The following is an 18,376-nucleotide window of genomic DNA, read 5'->3' as shown; positions in this document are numbered from 1 at the left end:
TTAACAATTGTGTCATTGTCAACAAGCTGAACTAAATTTGGTGTTATTACAGCACCACCCTGCCACATGAACAACATGATTGATCACATTACAATATATTGCATAATGCAACACTGGACATTGTGGAAGGAAGTGTCATTTATATCACTTTTGAAGGGTGTAATTTCAGTTGCAGATCTCTTTAAAATAAATTTTAAAAAAAAGTTTGTGCAACTTGTCATATATTAAAATGTCACTTGGCTCCATAATTTTATTGAGATTACAGATAAATACATTTAATACAGTACATTTATCTACGTGCATAGACTCTGGGGGGTCAAAATGATATGCAAGTCACCATCCATCATCCATACTGCTTATCCTCACAAGGGTCGCGGGCGTACTGGAGCCTATCCCAGCTGTCTTCGGGCAGTAGGCGGGGGACACCCCGAACTGGTTGCCAGCCAATCGCAGGGCACACAGAGACAAACAATCACACACACTCACAATCACACTTAAGGGCAATTTAAAGTGTCCATGCATGTTTTTTGAATGTGGGAGGAAACCGAAGTACCCGGAGAAAACCCACGCAGGCACGGGGAGAACATGCAAACTCCACACAGAGAGCCCGGAGCCGGGATCAAACCCACGACCTCTGAACTGTGAGGCAGACGTGCTAACCAGTGCCGCCCGCAAGTCAGTAATTAAAAATAAGTGATTAACTCCGTTGATAGTAATACTGTACTATTAATTAGTATGTGGATTCAATGGCATGTTGCACTGGTATAATTTACGCGAAAATGTAATCAAAATATTCCATGTCGTTGAATTTAAAACGTCATTCACAATCTTGTTGGTTTGAGTTGGTTACATACTGTATTTTATTTTATTTTATTTTATTTTATTTTATTTTATTTTATTTTATTTTTTAGAACTTACATGTAATTCTAGAAGATAGCCACCAGTGGACGCTCTGCTTGTTATACAGTACTCAAAACGCATATTCGATCATAAGTACTTTAAATTGTATAACTAACCTGAAAATATATATATTCAAGTCGTTTATTCATAAACATATCACGATCATTGACGTTAGTGTAAAGCGTACTAATACAATGGCCAACATTTTTATTGCTAGCAGCTTTAGGCCAACCGCTTGTTCGATTTAAAAACGCAGATTCGTTTGTGTATTTGCGGTACAATTTACGCAAAGAAAATGTATCAAAATAATATTCAAATCACTCACATAAAAACCTATTGTCGTTCAGAGTTGTTTTGTTGCTCATTTGCACAATTGGTAGGTTTTTATTTTTCAAATTTTATGAGTGGAAAGTGCGTGTGAGAAGCTGTATGCTGCGTTCGCCTCCTCTGATGGAGAACAGGCGAGGCTTTCAGGTTTGTTACGCGATGGCCGCTCTCTCCATAATATTGGGCATTTAGAGGCCAAAAACAACTCCCCGGTGCTCCGCAGGGGCTCGCGTTTGCCTCGACTATCAACCGGAATGTTAGCGGCATCGTTTTCGCCTGCTACTTTCGCTTGAGCGCGGGGGTCGGAGCTGTCCCGTTTGTGTTTTGGTGGGTGGACTGTGTTTTTCTTGTTGCCCGGGCGGGCCTGGCGGCGGGCGGGCTACTACTCTCAGATGAGCGCGCTCTAGGACTCTCGAAGCTGCGGGTCTTGTATTATCAGGAGGAAACCAAACCCTACAGTCCCGTAAAGTCTTAGATAACACGACCGCTGATTATAATATGGTATCGACTGCACAGTGTGGCAAATGTGATCAGTTTCGCTACCTAAGTTGACGCTTATGCTAAGTTAGCGCTAGCCGACCGTCTTGATAACTTGCCTTAGCATTAGCAGGTACACACAAAAAAAGCTAACAAATTTACCGCCGTTGTGGAGTATTCGAATCTCTTATAATGTCATATTTATGACCAAATTGAGAACCCGATTCGAGTTTTGTTCATTTCGAACTCTTATTTTGTGCGAATAGGTCAGCCCGGTGGCGTTTTGTCGCTGTTTGTTAGCATGTTAGCATAGCTATCTGAACTAAACTAGTGCTCTGTGACGTAACTCGCTCATTGTTTTGACAGCGTCTTACCTGGAGCGGCGAACGTCAGCCAAATATCTTCTTTTATGCATTTCGCCGTATTCATTTACGATAAACAAGTAGTAATCATTCGCGCTTCAAGCGTGTCCTGCTTGGGTATGTTCGATTTTTGCATTTGTATTGTTGGCCAGTCCAAAGCTGTGCACGTAATTGCTTGTGTTGTTTGCAATCCCTACACACTATGTAAACAAACGTATTTTGGTAGCTGTAGGATGGATCCAGACAGCGGTGCAGACACACAAAAAGCTGTGAGTTTGCAGTGGAAGAGCTTTAAACTGGTCCAGGACCCGGCCATCAGACGGGTGGCACAGAAGATCTACAGATACGATGGAGTGCATTTCAGCGTGCCTGTGAGTATTTTTATTATAATTTATTTATTTTTTAATCACAGGTTATGTGACCGCAGTGGTGTGTGGTTCTACAGTCTTACAGGCGACATTCAGTGCAGGCAGCGTGTGCTCAGAAACAAACTGAGTGTTAAGGGTTGTCTCTCCATATGTGCCCTGTGATTAACTGGCGTCAAGTCCATGTTAGAGTGTAGTCCACCTAGTTTTTGCCCTTAGTCAACTGGGGTAGGCTGCAGCTCCACATGACCCTGAACACAATAAGCAGTGTAGACATCTACGTCAACATCTATGAGCAATCCTGAACTGACTGCCCCCCGCCAAAAAAAATAAATAAATAAAATAATTGACACGCATGGATTTTTCAATGCTTTGTTTTTGGTCCATTGACTCTGCAGTTGTACAAATGTGGTGGTGCAGGCCATAAATTCATCAACTCCACTCTCTTTTTTCCATCCAGTGCACTGAGGCATTTATGATGACATCATCACCAAGTGTCACAACTCACGATTGGTTGATTGAATTCAAATCCATACTGTAGACCAAGTATATACCATGTATAGCGCCCCCTTTATGGACCTGGAAATTCGCCAACAAACAACAGACGATGCCTGACCCTCACACACCTACTGACGATCAAAAACTCGCTGCAACAAAAAAGACATGTGCTGCGGGTTTTAAATATGTTGCACTCCAATACCTCATGCATAGAAAATGTCACTAGGACTCTGGATTCCCGCCTGTGGGTGAACTGCGGGACCCGAGACCCCGCAGATTATGGTCCAGATATGCAGAGATGGTCCTGCCAGTGCCAAAGTTCAAGGTGAGAAGACCTCCACACATATCAAAGCGTCGCGCATTCCGATGTGTCATTCCCTGATTTTTTTTTTTTCCCCCTCCTTGATCCGCAGCTGGACGACTTCTACGTGGGTCCAATCCCCCTCAAAGAGGTAACCTTCGCCCGGCTCAACGACAACATCAAGGAGCCTTTCTTGGCCGAGATGTGCGCCAAGTTCGGCGAGGTGGAGGAGATGGAGATCCTGTTCCACCCCAAGACCAGGAAGCACCTGGGCCTGGCTCGAGTGCTGTTCACCAGCACACGTGGTGCCAAGGACACAGTCAAGCAGCTGCACAACACCTCGGTTATGGGCAACATTATCCACGCACAGCTGGACATCAAAGGTGACCGGAGGCAGTTGGGGCACCACCTGTCTGCACTGCACACATAAAAAAAAAAATATATATATTATTATTATGTCTGCAGGCCAGCAGAGGCAGAAGTATTACGACTTGATTGTGAATGGCTCCTACACGCCTCAGACGGTCCCCTTGGGGGGCAAGGCCTTAGTTGACTGCCTCGCGCCGCAGACCCCTACGCAGCAAACGCCTGATGTGGTAACTGTCAAATAGAATACAAATTTTATTTCATTTCCAAACGCTAACACGTCATTCCTGTCCGCAGTCTGCTGATATCCGCCGGCGCCTCTCCAGCGAGCTGGCAGTGTTGGCGGCAGGCGTCCAGCAAGCCCTCAAGTCAGGAAACATCACTCCCGGCTCGACGGATACTGGTTTCGGCGAGCATCGCCTGGACACCCCCCCCTCCTCGTCCGTGACAGGCGGCTACACCTCGGGGTCCTCAGCGTCCTCTCAGAGCGGAACACCATACAGCTCCAGATCCGGGACGCCGTTCTCCCAGGAATCCGGCTATTCCGGAACCCGGTGCGTTGTTTGCTCGACTAGTAGTGTTCGCTTGTAAGCAACACTTATTGTGTTGTTTTTATTGGGGAAATACGTTTCGATGGGCGTCAATCATATGCGGATTTTCGCTATTCGTGGGTCGGCCCGGTCGCTACCCGTCACGAATGGCCTTTGTTTTTACTTTTTTTGAGTGCATATGAGGGACAGGGGAGTGTGGCAACTCAAGCGTTGATTAGCTAAAAAGTTTTACTTCTCTTGTTGGCAGGCACAGCAGCTATAACGCGGGCACTTTGGGAAGCGGTTATCCCCCTCAGGACATGCTTCCTTCCTCCTCCTCCTCCTCTGCGGTGTCGTCCACGGTAGGCAGCGGATTTAAAGTGTCCCGCTACTCCGAGGACGTTCACGAACCTTCGTTGTACCACCGAGGTCGTCCCGGGTACCTCCCGCCCGCCTCGTACCGTCCCAATGAGCCACCCTGCTACCCGCCGTATTCCAACGCCGGAGGACCAGGCCCCCATATGGCTCATCACTCCGCCATGCCCCCGCCACTTCTAGGGTCCCAGTACGAACAGCCTCTCATGACTGAGCGGGACCGGGAGCGAGACAGAGACGCAGGAGGGCGCTATGGGGCTGTGGGCGGCGTCTCCAGGCGGGCGTCTTACCATCACCAGCAGGACGCCAACTCCTCCTCCTCCAAGTACCATTCCCATCACTCGCACCACCACTCGGACCGCCGGGACGAGCGGGGCTACCGACGGGACAGCACGGGCTCGCGCTCAGGCGAACACGGGCACCAGCGGCACCGCAACCACCACCACTCGCACAACCACCATGGCAGCCGCAGGAAAAGCAGCCATGACCGCGACAGGGATCGCGACCGGGACAGAGAGCGGGAGCGGGACGTTGACCACTCCAGCAACTCGGACCCCAGATACAATTCCAACTCATACCGCTCCTCCTCCAACAGCATGTCCCCGCCGCCCTCGTCCTACTCCACGTATTCCGCTTCCAAAGATCCCGCCCCGGTCCCTCCTCAGGGATTGGATGCGTCCACTCGTCTAGGGGGTACAAGCCTCCCTGAGAGAGCCCCCGCACCCTTGGCAGGTGCTCTGCCGCCGCCCCCTCCCCCACCTCCGCCGCCGCTGCCACCGGCATCCGTCATTGCCGCCGCTGTGGCAGAGACACTGGGAACACTTGATTTTAACCAGGATAGTCCCAAACGAGAGGAACAGTGGACCAAGCCCAAACGCCGTCCCAGCACGCCACCGATCCCACCAAAGACACCACCGCCTTTGTCCCCTTCCCATTCCGCCAGCGCCTCCTTATCCACTCCCACTTCCTCCACCTCCCTCCCCCAGCACCCTGCCGCCTCCGGTAGCTTGCCACCAGGTCGCCGACGTGGTTCTGCCTCCCCGGAGCCGGACTGCACCAATGAAAGCTTACCATTCGCTTACCACAGCAGCAGCTTGGACTCCCGCATTGAGATGCTCCTCAAGGAGCAGAAGGCCAAGTTCTCCTTCCTTGCCTCTGATGAGGAAGATGAGGAGGATAAGCTGAGGGGTCCGCGCTCAGAAGGCGGGACGAAAAGAGGGCGAGCGGGCACCGCTGCGGGTGAGCACACCGGTGCCAACCAGGCAGGCAATAGCGGGGAGAAGGAGAGGGGCAAAGGGGGGCGTGACCGAGACAGCCTCAGGAAACGAGGGAAAGGGACAGACGGGCGGAAAGGGACAGACGGGCGGAAAGGGACAGACGTGCGGAAAGGGACAGACGGACGGAAAAGTCCCGCCGAGCCGCCGGCTTCCACGCCCGTGGAAGTGCCACCCCCGGAGGAACTCTTGCCACCGGTTGGCCCACTGGGGACGGACGCCGTCCCAGAGGAGTCGACGCAGGATGTGAGCATTGACGTCCAAAACAGGACAGGAGCGCACACGCCACCTTACAACGGGCAGAGTCAGGTAAGCGCTCGTCATTTAGCCGTCTTCTATTGCAATTATTTTCTTCTTATTTTTCTTATTTGCTCTCAGAGTGCAGACATCTCACCTGTCAATCACAGGACTGACACAGAATTAGGTTAGGAGCCGGATGTTAAGCAAAGTACAAGTCATTGTCATAATACTGAAAAACCACTGCTCTTCAAATTTGTGGCTGCTCTCATGCCATGTGCTATAAAGCATTTAGTCAAAGACTATTGTTATTCCTCCCATTTTTTTGTCCTTCTAAAATGTCCACATTCCTCATTCATTTCAAACCATTCCAAGGTCAAAATTTGGAGTTCCTTGGGGATATCTGGGAAGCTATTTTATACCTAGACCCAAATAGCCACTTTTCCCACAATTACAAATTGTCCCTGGGGAAAAAAAGGAAAATCACTGTTTCTAAATTTAATTCATCTGCCCATATTTTTCTACTTATATGTATTTTATATATTTTTCAATGATTATTCAAACCATTTGAATGTAAATCAAACTGTTCAGGAAATACTGAAAATCATTTTTACATTACCCAAATCCTCACAATTTTCTGTCCATTTTACGACAGTGGAATTAGCCCCAAATAAACCAGAGGCAATACAAAATAGTTATTGTGCAAAAAATCAGCAAAATAATGGGACCCTGAACCTGCGATTTCTCGACCATTTTTAACCATTGCAACTTTAAAATGTTCAAGCTCATTCAGCATACATTGGAAACTATTTTTCACATTCCGAAATTCCAACTCTACTCAGAATTCCAAATTTTCCATTTCTAAATTCCTCAATTAAGAGACATTTTAAAGTTTTACCCTGTCTTTCCAAATGTATCAAACAAAACCATTTCAGTATTAAACATGTGGGGGGGGTTTTTTCCAGTCCTCCCCTCATTCATCGGGGGAAGACATGGAAATCTCAGAGGAGGAAGAGGAGGGCGAGGTGTCCATCACGACGGTGACCACCCACCAGCCCTCCATCACTTCCTGCACCTCGCCGTCGTCCTCCCAGGCAGCCATGCCGTCTCAGGCGGCGGCAGACCCCTCAGCGTCGTCGCCCCCGCCCATCTCTGAGTCAACACAGCACTTTGGCACCTCCATGCACCCGCCCATCCCTTCCTTCCCGCCCCACCTGCCGCCCCCACCGCCGCCGGGTTACTCGCTGCAGCCGCCCCCACCTCCCGGGATCCCACCGCCCCCTCACATGGAGCTGCACCCAGAGTATCCTCCGCCCATGCCCCACCACATGTATGACTATGCCAGCTCAATGGAACTGATGAACCAATACACTGGTGGGGCGCCCATGTCTTTCCAGATGCAGACGCACATGCTCAGTCGCCTGCATCAGCTGCGCATGTCGTCTTCTAACGGCACGCCGGGCGAGGCTGCGACGGGGGACTACTCCTCATACCACCTGCACTCACTGCCGCCCCCGCACCACCCCTTCATGGAACAAGAGGGGAGCGGGGCGGCCGCACACTACGAGCAGGATCACCGCTATATGCCACCCCACATGCTTCCCTACCCTTACACTGACCCGCACAGCACACAGATACCGCCCCCTTCGCACCTCCCACCTCCGCACTCAGCGTGGCCGCCACACATCGTGGCCGCACACTACCCCTCATACATGCCACCGCCCGCCTATGGTAGCATGCCACCCGGTGAGGGTGGCGAGTACCAGACCCCCGCCGAGGAGATATCCCTCCTGCCTGAGAATCCTCACGAAGCTACCGTGCAGATGGCACTGGCCACGCTCATCCAGGAGATGAAGAACATCATGCAGAGGGACCTGAACCGCAAGATGGTGGAGAACATCGCCTTCGCCACCTTTGATGAGTGGTGGGACAGGAAGGAGACCAAGGCTAAGGTAAAGAAGTCCTTTTTATCCTCACTCTTCTTCTTTTTTGACTTGTACTCTTAAGTAATTTGACCTGTCCTTACAGCAATTATTCAGTACATCCGCCATCTTGGGCAACAGAAATATACCAGTCGTTGAGAAATATTTCACAGTCAAAAGCCCATGGCATGCATCGGAACGTTTGCAATGTACTGTCATCTAATTAACGCGATCGCTCCTCGCTTCCCCATCTTTTGTAGCCATCGGCTTCCTCCTTGACAATCGCGCCATGTTTTTATGATTCAATAAAAACTAAAATACTAATAATACTGTACAGTACAATATTGTATGTGGAGCCTAAAAACGTAATACTAGGTCACACTTTTGTTCCGCTTTGGGCCCCGTCGCTCAGTGTGTGGCGGTCCTAAGAAGACCGGGGGACTCAGTTTCTTAATCGCAGTGCGTCGGTAGGAGTGCGGCAGGGAGTCGCTTACCGCATTTGGTTTGGGATTGTTTAATTCAAACTGGTTCGGTCACCACCTTGTACAATAGAAATGAATTAGAAAGTATGTTTTTAAGCTTTATTGTATTTGTCTTCAGCCATTCCAGACGATGTCAGCCATGCGTGACGAGGAGAAAAAAGAGGAGAAGGTGAATCGTCCTCGCGAGCCCTTCATGTCTCTGGTGGACTGGGCCAAAAGTGGTGGCGTGGAGGGCTTCTCCTTGCGGGGAGCACTCAGGTTACCTTCTTTTAAGGTAATTAATGCAGCGCTGTCAGAGAGTGCAACAAATGACAAACAATTTTTAAAAACCTATAATTGTAAAAAAAAAATTAATAATAAATCTTTTTGTAAAGGTGAAGAGGAAAGAGCCTCAAGAGCTCACCGAAGGAGACATGAAAAGACCTCGACCATCGACGCCGCCAGATGAGGATGACGAAGGTTTGTTGGGTTCATGTCATGTCACTTCAGAAGAGGGCCATCTGACTCCTGCCTGGTCTTTAGGCGCAGACGGGAGAATGCCGGCTATTGGCCGAGCAGGACGAGACAAGAGGAGGAAAAAGAAGCCCAGGAGTCGAAAACCTTGGGAGCTGGACAGCGAGGGAGAGGAGACGTCTGACGGCTCCTCCTCTGAAAAGGTTTGATTTTGGGCTGCCTGTTTTGATAGCTGGAGGGCGGCATTTCAGATGACTTTTTTGATGGCAACTTAAACTGTCTTTTCTAGGATGATGGAGAAGTGAGAGCGAGTGACAAGTCTGATGGTAAATAACACGTCACAAACCCTACAATGTTGTTGTTAATGCGATGGCTTCTCCGATCAGTCGTTTGGAATAACCCCCAACTTGTTTTTAATAAAAAAGGCCAGAAATACTAGAAATAATCCACACAGTAAAAAAAAAAAAGAACCCACGTCACATAGGTATGTGTCATGATTAATGTGATGGCTACTCTCGCCTGTCACTCCAATTAGTTGCCTTTCTTGCGTAACAGATATGAACAGAATGATTGGAAATAATCCACAGTCAAATAAATTGTTACATATAGGGACCTGCACATATGCAATGTAGGTGTTGTGATGAATGCAATTACGCCTCTCATTAGTTATAAACCTCCACCTTGCACAATAGAAAAACAATATAGCTGCAAAACATCCAGAATCCATAAAGTCCTCTGCAGCCTTGGACACACGTTTCTTGGTAACATATGTTTCATTTATGGCTCCTCTCGCCTGATATTGGTGACAAACGCCATCTTGTACAATAGAAGTGAACAGAATGACTTGAGGTAATGCACAGAGTTCAAAAAGTGTTTTGCTTATTTTTAGACGATGCCCTTAGCGCCGACAGCGACGACGAGAGCCTCTCCTCATCCTCCGAGGGCTCTTCCTCCGATGCGTCCTCGTCCTCCTCCTCCTCCGAAGATGAAGAGGAGGAAGGTGAGATGCCTGACAGCGACGCGCCGGACACCATGGATGAGTCCACCATGGACAGCACGGTGGAAAAAGATGGCAGGTATGTTTCAACGTTTTTGATGCAGCGAAAAGTAAATAAATAAATACTCCTATTATTATTATTTTTTGTTTTTTTTGTTTTTGGTGTGTTCCCTGAAAATGCTCTTCATAACACTTTGCTTTTGTGCTTTTATCAGGGAGAAGGTATTGACAAAGGCAGAGCTCAAATTTGGTAAGTCATCTCAAATCAAAATGTAAGCTGCTTAAATTATTGTTAAAGCCGGTAAGAAATAGATGTCGACTTGGCGATAAGGAATCACTTTATTTTGTATGTTGTTGCTGGGTCTGTTTTTAAAGCCTTTGTGGATAAATGTGTTATTAACTCGTTTAATGCCAATGACAAATTTACATGTCTTTTCACAGTCCAGCCATTCAATCCCAGGAATTTATTTGTATGATATTTATTGTTTTTCAATTTTTTTTCAAACGTGAGGGTAAAAGAGGGTCTGAGAATGTCTGGCAGTGAATGAGTTGATCATGGCTGATAAACCACTGTAATTGGTAATGCTGGGTCACCATGGCAACACTTTTCTTCTTACTTTATACCGCCCGTTTGCCATCGTTGGCCATATGATTTTGAAGCTCTTTCATCAAGGTGACAACCATTTTCCCACCTATTAAAATAGTTTCCAGGTGTCTTACGGCACACTCAGAATCGAAACTGAATTTGGCGTCAGATCACACGTTACATCCAACAACACTGCAGCTCTGCTTGCCTTTTTTTGTCTGCTCTAAAATAGCAGATGAGGTCTGTCAAGTCATTGGATGGGGCAACTCGAGCGGGAGCAGGCTTATTTCAGTCAGTCCAACTGTGATGTAACAGTAGGGGCAAAATAGGAACAGCCGAGCAAAATCGAGTGGCGCATTTTCCACTGTAGGGCAGTCACTGAAAATGTATATAATGTCTTCCAGGTGAAGCCAAAGAAAGCAAAGCGGGACCCCCCTCCATGCGGCCCCCGTCCCCGCCCTACCCTCGTCCTCCATCCCCCGTGGTCCTGGTGCCCCCTCTCAAGAAGCGCAGAAAGACCGTCTCCTTCTCCACCGAGGAGAACGAAAGCAAAGATCTGTCGTCATCTTTGCCGCCGTCGGTGTCTTCGCCGCCCTTGCAAACGCCGGGCGACGCTCCCCCGCTGTCGCCCGCCAAACCTTTGGACACTCGAGTCGCCGCCGGTCCGCGTCCCGCTCACGGCATCCAGCTTCTCCCCTTTGCCTCCAAACCGGGCGAGGCTAACGCTCTCATCGTGCCGCCGTGTGGACGGTCTCCGGATTCGGACGAGTCTAAAAGGGCTGCCCCTCAGATTACCCCGACCAAGGCGCCGGGGAAGCGGGCCTCGGGCAAAGACTCCCCCAAATCCTCTGCCCCGCCCATCATGGTGTGTCGTACTGTGCAGAACCTCCCGCTGGACCACGCCTCCATGTGCAGGATGGCCTTCGAGGAGGCGCCCCCTACGTCTCCCCTCAGCAAGCGACCCCGCGGAAAGTCCCGGACCGCCATCATTCCCACTTCCTTCCGAGAAGAAGACGAGGATGAGGAGAAGGAGCAGAGGTTGAAGCTCCGAGAGCAGCTGGGAGCGTCGAGCCTGCTCCAGTTGGCCTCGGCCTCGGCCTCCGCCGCTGACTTGTCTGTGCTGGCCGACGTGGCCCTGAAGATGGATCCCGACGCTGGAGACTCAGAGGAGACGGAGACGTCGGACGAGGCCGAGGAGCAGAAGATGGAGGGTGGCTTCTTCTCCGAGGAGGCTCTGTCGCGAGTCATGAGCTCGGAGAGCATCTTGGTCTTCATGGAGCACAACTACTGCAGGCCGCCCGTCCTCGCGGCACCACCTGCCTCCAAGAAGACCTCCAAGCAGGAGTCCTCCGTCCTGCTTCCGGCCGACCTCAACGCCATTTCTGGGGTGCTGGAGGCGCCCGAGGAGGTCATCGGCGAGGCGCTTCCGTCAAGAGGCGACGCGGGAGAGTACTTGGGATTGCTGTCTGAGGAGTCGAGCCAGGCTACTGCGACGCTTCCTCCGAGCAAGAGGTCACAGGCGAGCAAAGCGCTGGAGCTGGAGAAGAGCAAAAAGAAGAGAAGTAAAGACAAGGAGAATCTGGAGGTTCTTCCCACAAAGCAACCGAAGGAGACGCCAGCCTTGAAGCAAAAGAAACGCAAACGAGAGGTGTGTGCTTTCACTCTTTTACTCTACCCGTCCTGCATGAACAGTTATGCAAAATAACTGCATTCATGAGAAGAGAAATCATGTTCACATCAAACACTGTAGCACTGGAGTCACGTGTGTTCACATGTAATTCGTTCCTGCCCGGGTGTTAACGCACATTTCGGGCATACATGGTCCGCTGCGAAAATGTCTTTTATTTCATTTTATTAATATATCTGTGCAGCTCGTTCGGTGTGGGCCATGTGATGTAACTTACCAATCATGTCAAATAAGTACAAGAACCAGGCCTGCGGTGACGTTGCCTTGCAGGACTCTGACGCAGAAGAGGACGTGGACGTAGAGGAGCTGGAGTCCGGCGAACTGACGAGCACCGACTCGGAGGGCGAGTCGGCGATGGCGGTGGAGGACGTGAGGAAGAGCGAACGCCTCTTCCTGCAGGAGGCCGCCATGATGTCCAGCAAACCGGCGCCGTGCCCCGCGCCTCCGGCGATCAAGTACGATAACCGCAGCGAATTCGAGCAGATGACCATCCTATACGACATCTGGAACTCGGGTCTGGACGGCGAGGACCTGATGCTGCTGAAGACCACGTACGAGAAGCTGCTGCAGGATGACCACAACTCCGACTGGCTCAACGACACCCACTGGGTGCAGCACACTGATATCCTAATCACGCTGTCCATCTAGCGTGCCGTCGGTTCGCGAGCTGTACATTGCCAATGCCTTTGTTCGACTCATGTTATGATGACAAATCCACCTTAACGCTGAGCTGCACTGACCAACTTGCCAAACCCTCGACGGAAGAAGAGGAACACGGACGGGCAGTTGCGCGAGCACGTGACGGGCTGCGCCAGGAGCGAAGGCTACTACGCCATCAGCCGCAAGGAGAAGGACGTCTACCTGGACTTGGACCTGCCCGAACAAGTCATACGGGAGGTGGAGAACGTCGACAGCTCGGTATGTTTGGGTCTCTTACGCTTCGCGGCAGAGCGCAAACTAGGCTAGGATATGACGCCGTATGAAGCAGTGTTTCTTAAACTTTGTGCCAAGGCACATTTGACATGACAGAAATGTCACAAAAAGTATGGAACCCCCTGCTATTTACAACTATACACAACTAGCAAACCTTTGACAATAATAGACACATGACAAAACACGTCATGGCAAAATGTTACGAAGAATGGAACCCCCCTACTACTTACAACTATGCACAATTAGCAAACATTTGAGAATAATAGGCGCATCCCCAAAAGGTTTGTAGTTGCCTATATAGGCCACATGATGGCAGCATTGTACTCTACTATTAGACTTGAATGACATTTTGAAGTTGTAAATAAGTAGTGGAAGAATTGGTTGAATATAAAAAATATCTACTCATTTCAATTGGAAGTTTTTTTTTATGGAAAAGTGGGAATTTTTAGAACGTGACAAATAGTTGCATGCTGTTGAAAATTTAGACAATGCTTTATATCCAAATCAGAGTGGAAAATGTTATTGACTCCCACCTTGTTGTATAAATAATTAAAGAAAAAGGCTCATTCGTGCTCACTGGCGGTGCACTTCTGCTCTACTTGACCACATTGCTGTCAGTGTTGTGCCACCCTGCGTGGAGCGAAGGTCCACTTCCACTGTTTGTTTCGGGTAGTTCCTTATTAACAGTTGTTGTTGGCCACCATGCTCCAGTGGATGGTTGCCTGGAATGCTATCTTAAAACATCTTGAAGAATTTAACTGTCAGGGAAGGAAAGTCGTAAATAATGTCTGAAGTCAACGTTTCACTGCAGTATCAGGTCTCTCAGCGCTCTTATCTGCTTTCAGTTATTTCACATCAAGTTCACTGAATTCCTTGGATTGAGGTCAAGGTCATTTGCCTTTCCTCCACCTCAAGGCCATCTGATAACATCACCAGTCCTCCTCATAAGATATATAGGTATTCTTCATTATTTATTTATTTATTGTCTTCAGGGTACCAACCGCTTGCTGTCGGAGCGCCGCTCGGAGCAGCGGCGCCTCCTGACCGTCATCGGCACACCGGCCGTTATGGACTCTGACCTGCTTAAGCTCAACCAGCTCAAGGTACGGCCGACAAACACGCACGTCAATAACCTCAATCTCTGCAGCTGACCCTATTTCCAGACACCCTCAAAGCACATGATGTCTTCAAAATGCCACTTCAGTAACCTCATGTTACACAACCAAGTTGTCGGTGTGCTAGTGAGGACATGCAGGAAATTATCACACGACTTCAATCATTGGCGAGAGAATAATGCACAGCACTTTATTTAAAAAAAAAAAAAAAAAAGGATTTTAATTGTTTCATTTCTATGTTTTGTATATTGTGATTGTTTAATTGCAATATTTTATTCAATGTTACTTATAAATCAGCATTTGAAGTGTATTTTATTTTTGGTGAATTACATTTTTAGATATTATGAGATTATATTGTTTTTCGGTTTTACATAAGTTTTTTTTTTTTTTTTTAGTAAATACTCGACTAATTTTAAATCCACAAACCAGGCCCATTAGAGCCTCTCATGCCGCGGATAAAAACCAACATTTTCCTAGCTGTATGAAGGGCACTGTCACTGCACAGTTGTCGAAAATGAATAAATTAGAAGTAGAACAAATAATCAATAATCAGCAACCGATCGATTATCAAATTAATCCATAATTATTTTGATAATTGATTAATCATTCAGGTAATTATCATTATATATGTATAATCATTTCAGTTTCTCAACAGTAAATATTCTCAGATTGGTGTAGTCCTTCATGACTAATCATTTACATTGGAAAAAAAAAATCATCAATATTTTTGCCATGTTTCCAACATGCTATGGACTAAATCAGTAACTGAATCATAATTAATGTGTGTGTGTTTTCTAGTGTCAATTAGAAACAATGTCCTGTTTTTGAATGAGTGGATGAAAAAATTAAACGTGTCTTTAATGCGATTCGGGTAATTGACAGATCACTCAGTTTTTAAAATAATCGCTTGTTGCAGACCTAAAATAAGTAATTTCCGTGAAAATGAAATGAGGGGGAAAAGTGAAATTGATCTCTCACAGCACACGTTGTCACAACACAGTGGATTGGAATCGCTGTATTTCACATGAGGTATATATGTTTATTTATTTATTTATGAAATGCGCTATATGAATAAAATTGTATTGTATTGTATCTTGTGGTGGTGCAGTTCCGCAAGAAGAAGCTTCGATTCGGACGCAGCAGGATCCACGAGTGGGGTCTGTTCGCCATGGAGGCCATCGCTGCCGACGAGATGGTCATCGAGTACGTGGGTCAGAACATACGACAGGTGAGCTTCAGTTAAACGCTTCAAAGTGGCAGCGGTACCAAATGTCAGCATGAATGTAATATAATGTGTGTGCGGCTGTGTGGTTAGATGGTGGCGGACAATCGCGAGAAGCGCTACGCCCAGCAAGGCATCGGCAGCAGCTACTTGTTCCGAGTGGACCACGACACCATCATCGACGCCACCAAGTGTGGAAACCTGGCACGCTTTATCAACCACTGCTGCACTGTGAGTGGATACACGCACTCACTGATGTTCATGCGATTTGGGAAAAACCTAGTCCACAGTATTCCCCCACTATATCACAAATATTTGTTCGTGCCCCCGCTATATCAGATTTTCTGTTGCCTCTGTTTTGTAATGATGAATTTGAAGTATACTGACCTTGCGTGTTTTTTTTTTTTTTTTTCCAGCCCAACTGCTACGCCAAGGTGATCACCATCGAGTCCCAGAAGAAGATCGTCATCTACTCCAAGCAGGCCATCGCCGTCAATGAGGAGATCACGTACGACTACAAGTTCCCACTGGAAGAGAATAAGATCCCGTGCCTGTGCGGCACCGAGAACTGTCGCGGAACACTCAACTAAGGCTCCCAGCGCCATCCCACCACCTGAAAAACCACACCTCGCACTTTTGGTGGCCATTTTGTCCTCATCCACCCACCCCCCGACCCCTCCACTCTTACATGAGTGGCGAGGGTAGGCGGGACCTCGGCTCGGAAGGTCCACTCAGATCCACGCACAAGGAAGTCAACACAAATTCAGGGTTTTAAAACTTTTAATCTGACATGTTCCACTTATGTTATACCAACTTTGTCCTTGTTTTGGGATTGTTTTTGATAGTATTATATAATATTACTGTTATGGAGTAGTGTTTCAAGCGTCCCTGTTATCTAGATCCTTAAGTTATCTGCCATTTACAAACCAAAACAGAATGTCCTCCCTGAGTTAGTGCTTGTCAATTTCTTTTTTTCTTTTTTTTTTTTAAGTGCCGTTTCCATGTCGTCCTTTCCTTATTTTGAAATTCTCCCACCAAATTCCTGCAGGTTTTGTTGTCGCTGTGTTTTTGCACAAGTGTTTTTAACAGGCACTTTTTTTTGTTTTGCATTGGATTATAAAATCAAACAAAAAAAGGGGGGGTTAACTAGAGGTTATTTTTTACCGAGTGGGTATTTCAAAAAAAGGCGACTTGTCCAAAGTTTATCTGTGGAGTAACAAAAAGACAAAAGCAAAAAGTCTTTTTCTGCTTTACGGGATGAAGTGATGAAAAAACAAAATGGATGTAAATAAAATGTGTTTGTTTCTCGTAGAAACACACTGAGCTGTAAATAGACCCCCCCCCCCTTTCACTCCCTCGCCCTTGTTCTCTCTCGCCACGCCAGGACACATGTACATACCTTCAACTCGTTTATTTTGTATGGTTCTTCCTTGTTTTAATATTATTTGCAATCTTGTATTAATGCGTTGGACCCTTTATTAATGGTGCATTAAAAATATTTTTTAAAGAAAAAGTCGTTTGTTTTTGTCCGAGAAGAGGCAAAAGGGAAGTCGTTTGACGTGACCGCTTCCTGCCTTGACATGACGCACCTGCGTGCAGTTATGTCGACAGGAAGTGATTGAATGTGACCTGAAATGGATGAAACAGGTGATGCGTGATGGCACGGGGTTTTTTTGTTGGCAAATGTAGTGTGAAAGGAGATAATTTGCCTTCATTTCAAAATTTAAAACCCTTCCCAAGTGCCTTAACATGTCTGTGGCCGAATTACTCACACCCTGTAAGTAGAAATTCAGATGCTTGTGTAAAAGTACTGTTTAAACAAAAAAAAAAAGAAGTACAAAAGTAATCATGAATTTTGACAGTAAACACTAGCCATTTTGATAACTTGGCACAATGAAAATGAGGCACAATGCTTTCCCTCTTATTTGCTTACATAAGTGCCAGTTTTTACTGAAAAGGGGGGAGAGGGTGTCATGTCATCAAACAACACAGAGTTACATTGCCAATATGTGCTGACGCTGCAGCTCTGCTTACCATTTGGAACATAATAGCGCAAAGTGGTTCTTTCGCTGTGGAACATTGGCGAATGTCGCTAATCATGTTACTGGCTAAGAAACTCAGTGTGGGCGTGGTACTGGTAATTATGTTAATAAGCCTCACAGTGAGATAATAGTTGGGCAGAAGGCCTCGCTCATTTTTTTCATTTGTAGAAAAAGGCAGATAACTGCTGTAATGCTAACAACAGTCAAAAGTCGTTTTTCTTCAATAATATATTACACGTGACTTGTTTTGGTGAATGATGAAACATCAAGTTCAACTTTTTGTTCGTTGGCATGAAAATGTTGAAAGACTAATGAACTTTGACCCACTCTCCAGCTCCATTCACAGTATGTTGCAAACTTGAATGACAGTCCAAAGGAGAGCATTAGGTACACGAGTTTAAACATACAAAATTACGAATGAAAAATATATTTTTTAAACAACCAGACATACCGTACAGTATGGAAAAACTAAGGAGGACCAGAATAGCTGCAACATGTTCAAAATAAATAGATAAATACTATTATACTATACCATTAACTACTATTTTTCAAAATGCACGTTAATATTTAAAATTTTCTTTTGTCTGTCACCATTAGTATACAACCTTTGATTTGTTTCGACACATTGCAATATTTTTAGATTTGTCCACAGCGGGGGTGTAAAAATAAATCGCACACATACCAAACAAGTAGTGTACATGCACAAACCACACACACACATACCACAATGGTCTGGATGCAATATGGGCTGCAACCTAGTGGTGCCTTGATATTGTATGGTTATTGAACATCATCCATGGTATCATACGATCATGCTTGTACTTTTATGCACAACATTTCTGATGAAAAAAACCCCCTATATTTAATTTAATTAATTAATCAAAAGCTAAAACGCATATTTTTTTTTTAAATATTTATTTTACTT

The 18,376-nt window shown here is 46.8% G+C and overlaps 1 protein-coding gene across 2 annotated transcripts; it reads left to right on the top strand.

Moving 5' to 3' along the window:
• Nucleotides 1-1,154: 1,154 nt before the first annotated feature.
• On the top strand, nucleotides 1,155-16,922 carry setd1a (SET domain containing 1A, histone lysine methyltransferase). 2 transcript variants are annotated; one of them, XM_086056078.1, is made up of 21 exons: nucleotides 1,155-1,374; nucleotides 2,293-2,437; nucleotides 3,156-3,254; nucleotides 3,343-3,613; nucleotides 3,696-3,826; nucleotides 3,894-4,150; nucleotides 4,395-6,084; nucleotides 6,978-7,964; nucleotides 8,535-8,690; nucleotides 8,791-8,875; nucleotides 8,939-9,072; nucleotides 9,159-9,195; nucleotides 9,759-9,945; nucleotides 10,082-10,116; nucleotides 10,857-12,100; nucleotides 12,410-12,761; nucleotides 12,876-13,057; nucleotides 14,065-14,175; nucleotides 15,296-15,415; nucleotides 15,503-15,640; nucleotides 15,826-16,922. In XM_086056078.1, exons 2-21 carry the CDS (start codon nucleotides 2,300-2,302, stop codon nucleotides 15,997-15,999), a joined length of 6,528 nt encoding a protein of 2,175 aa, XP_085912204.1. In that variant the 5' UTR covers nucleotides 1,155-1,374; nucleotides 2,293-2,299; the 3' UTR covers nucleotides 16,000-16,922. The 2 variants fall into 2 exon arrangements, with proteins under 2 accessions (XP_085912204.1, XP_085912206.1); XM_086056080.1 differs by lacking the exon at nucleotides 1,155-1,374 and adding an exon at nucleotides 1,381-1,554.
• Nucleotides 16,923-18,376: the final 1,454 nt, after the last annotated feature.

This window comes from Filicampus tigris, chromosome 16, assembly GCF_054856515.1.
Source record: "Filicampus tigris isolate MCC_2025a chromosome 16, RoL_Ftig_1.0, whole genome shotgun sequence".
NCBI classification, from domain to species: domain Eukaryota; kingdom Metazoa; phylum Chordata; class Actinopteri; order Syngnathiformes; family Syngnathidae; genus Filicampus; species Filicampus tigris.
This window is presented reverse-complemented; position numbering and strand designations above follow the sequence as displayed.

Excerpts from the sequence above, each read along its gene's own strand:
- setd1a (XM_086056078.1), top strand. The coding sequence starts at position 2,300 with ATGGATCCAGACAGCGGTGCAGACACACAAAAAGCTGTGAGTTTGCAG. Across the intron at positions 2,438-3,155 it reads GAGTGCATTTCAGCGTGCCT|GACTCTGGATTCCCGCCTGT; the intron begins GTGAGTATTTTT and ends AAATGTCACTAG. Across the intron at positions 3,255-3,342 it reads TGCCAGTGCCAAAGTTCAAG|CTGGACGACTTCTACGTGGG; the intron begins GTGAGAAGACCT and ends CTTGATCCGCAG.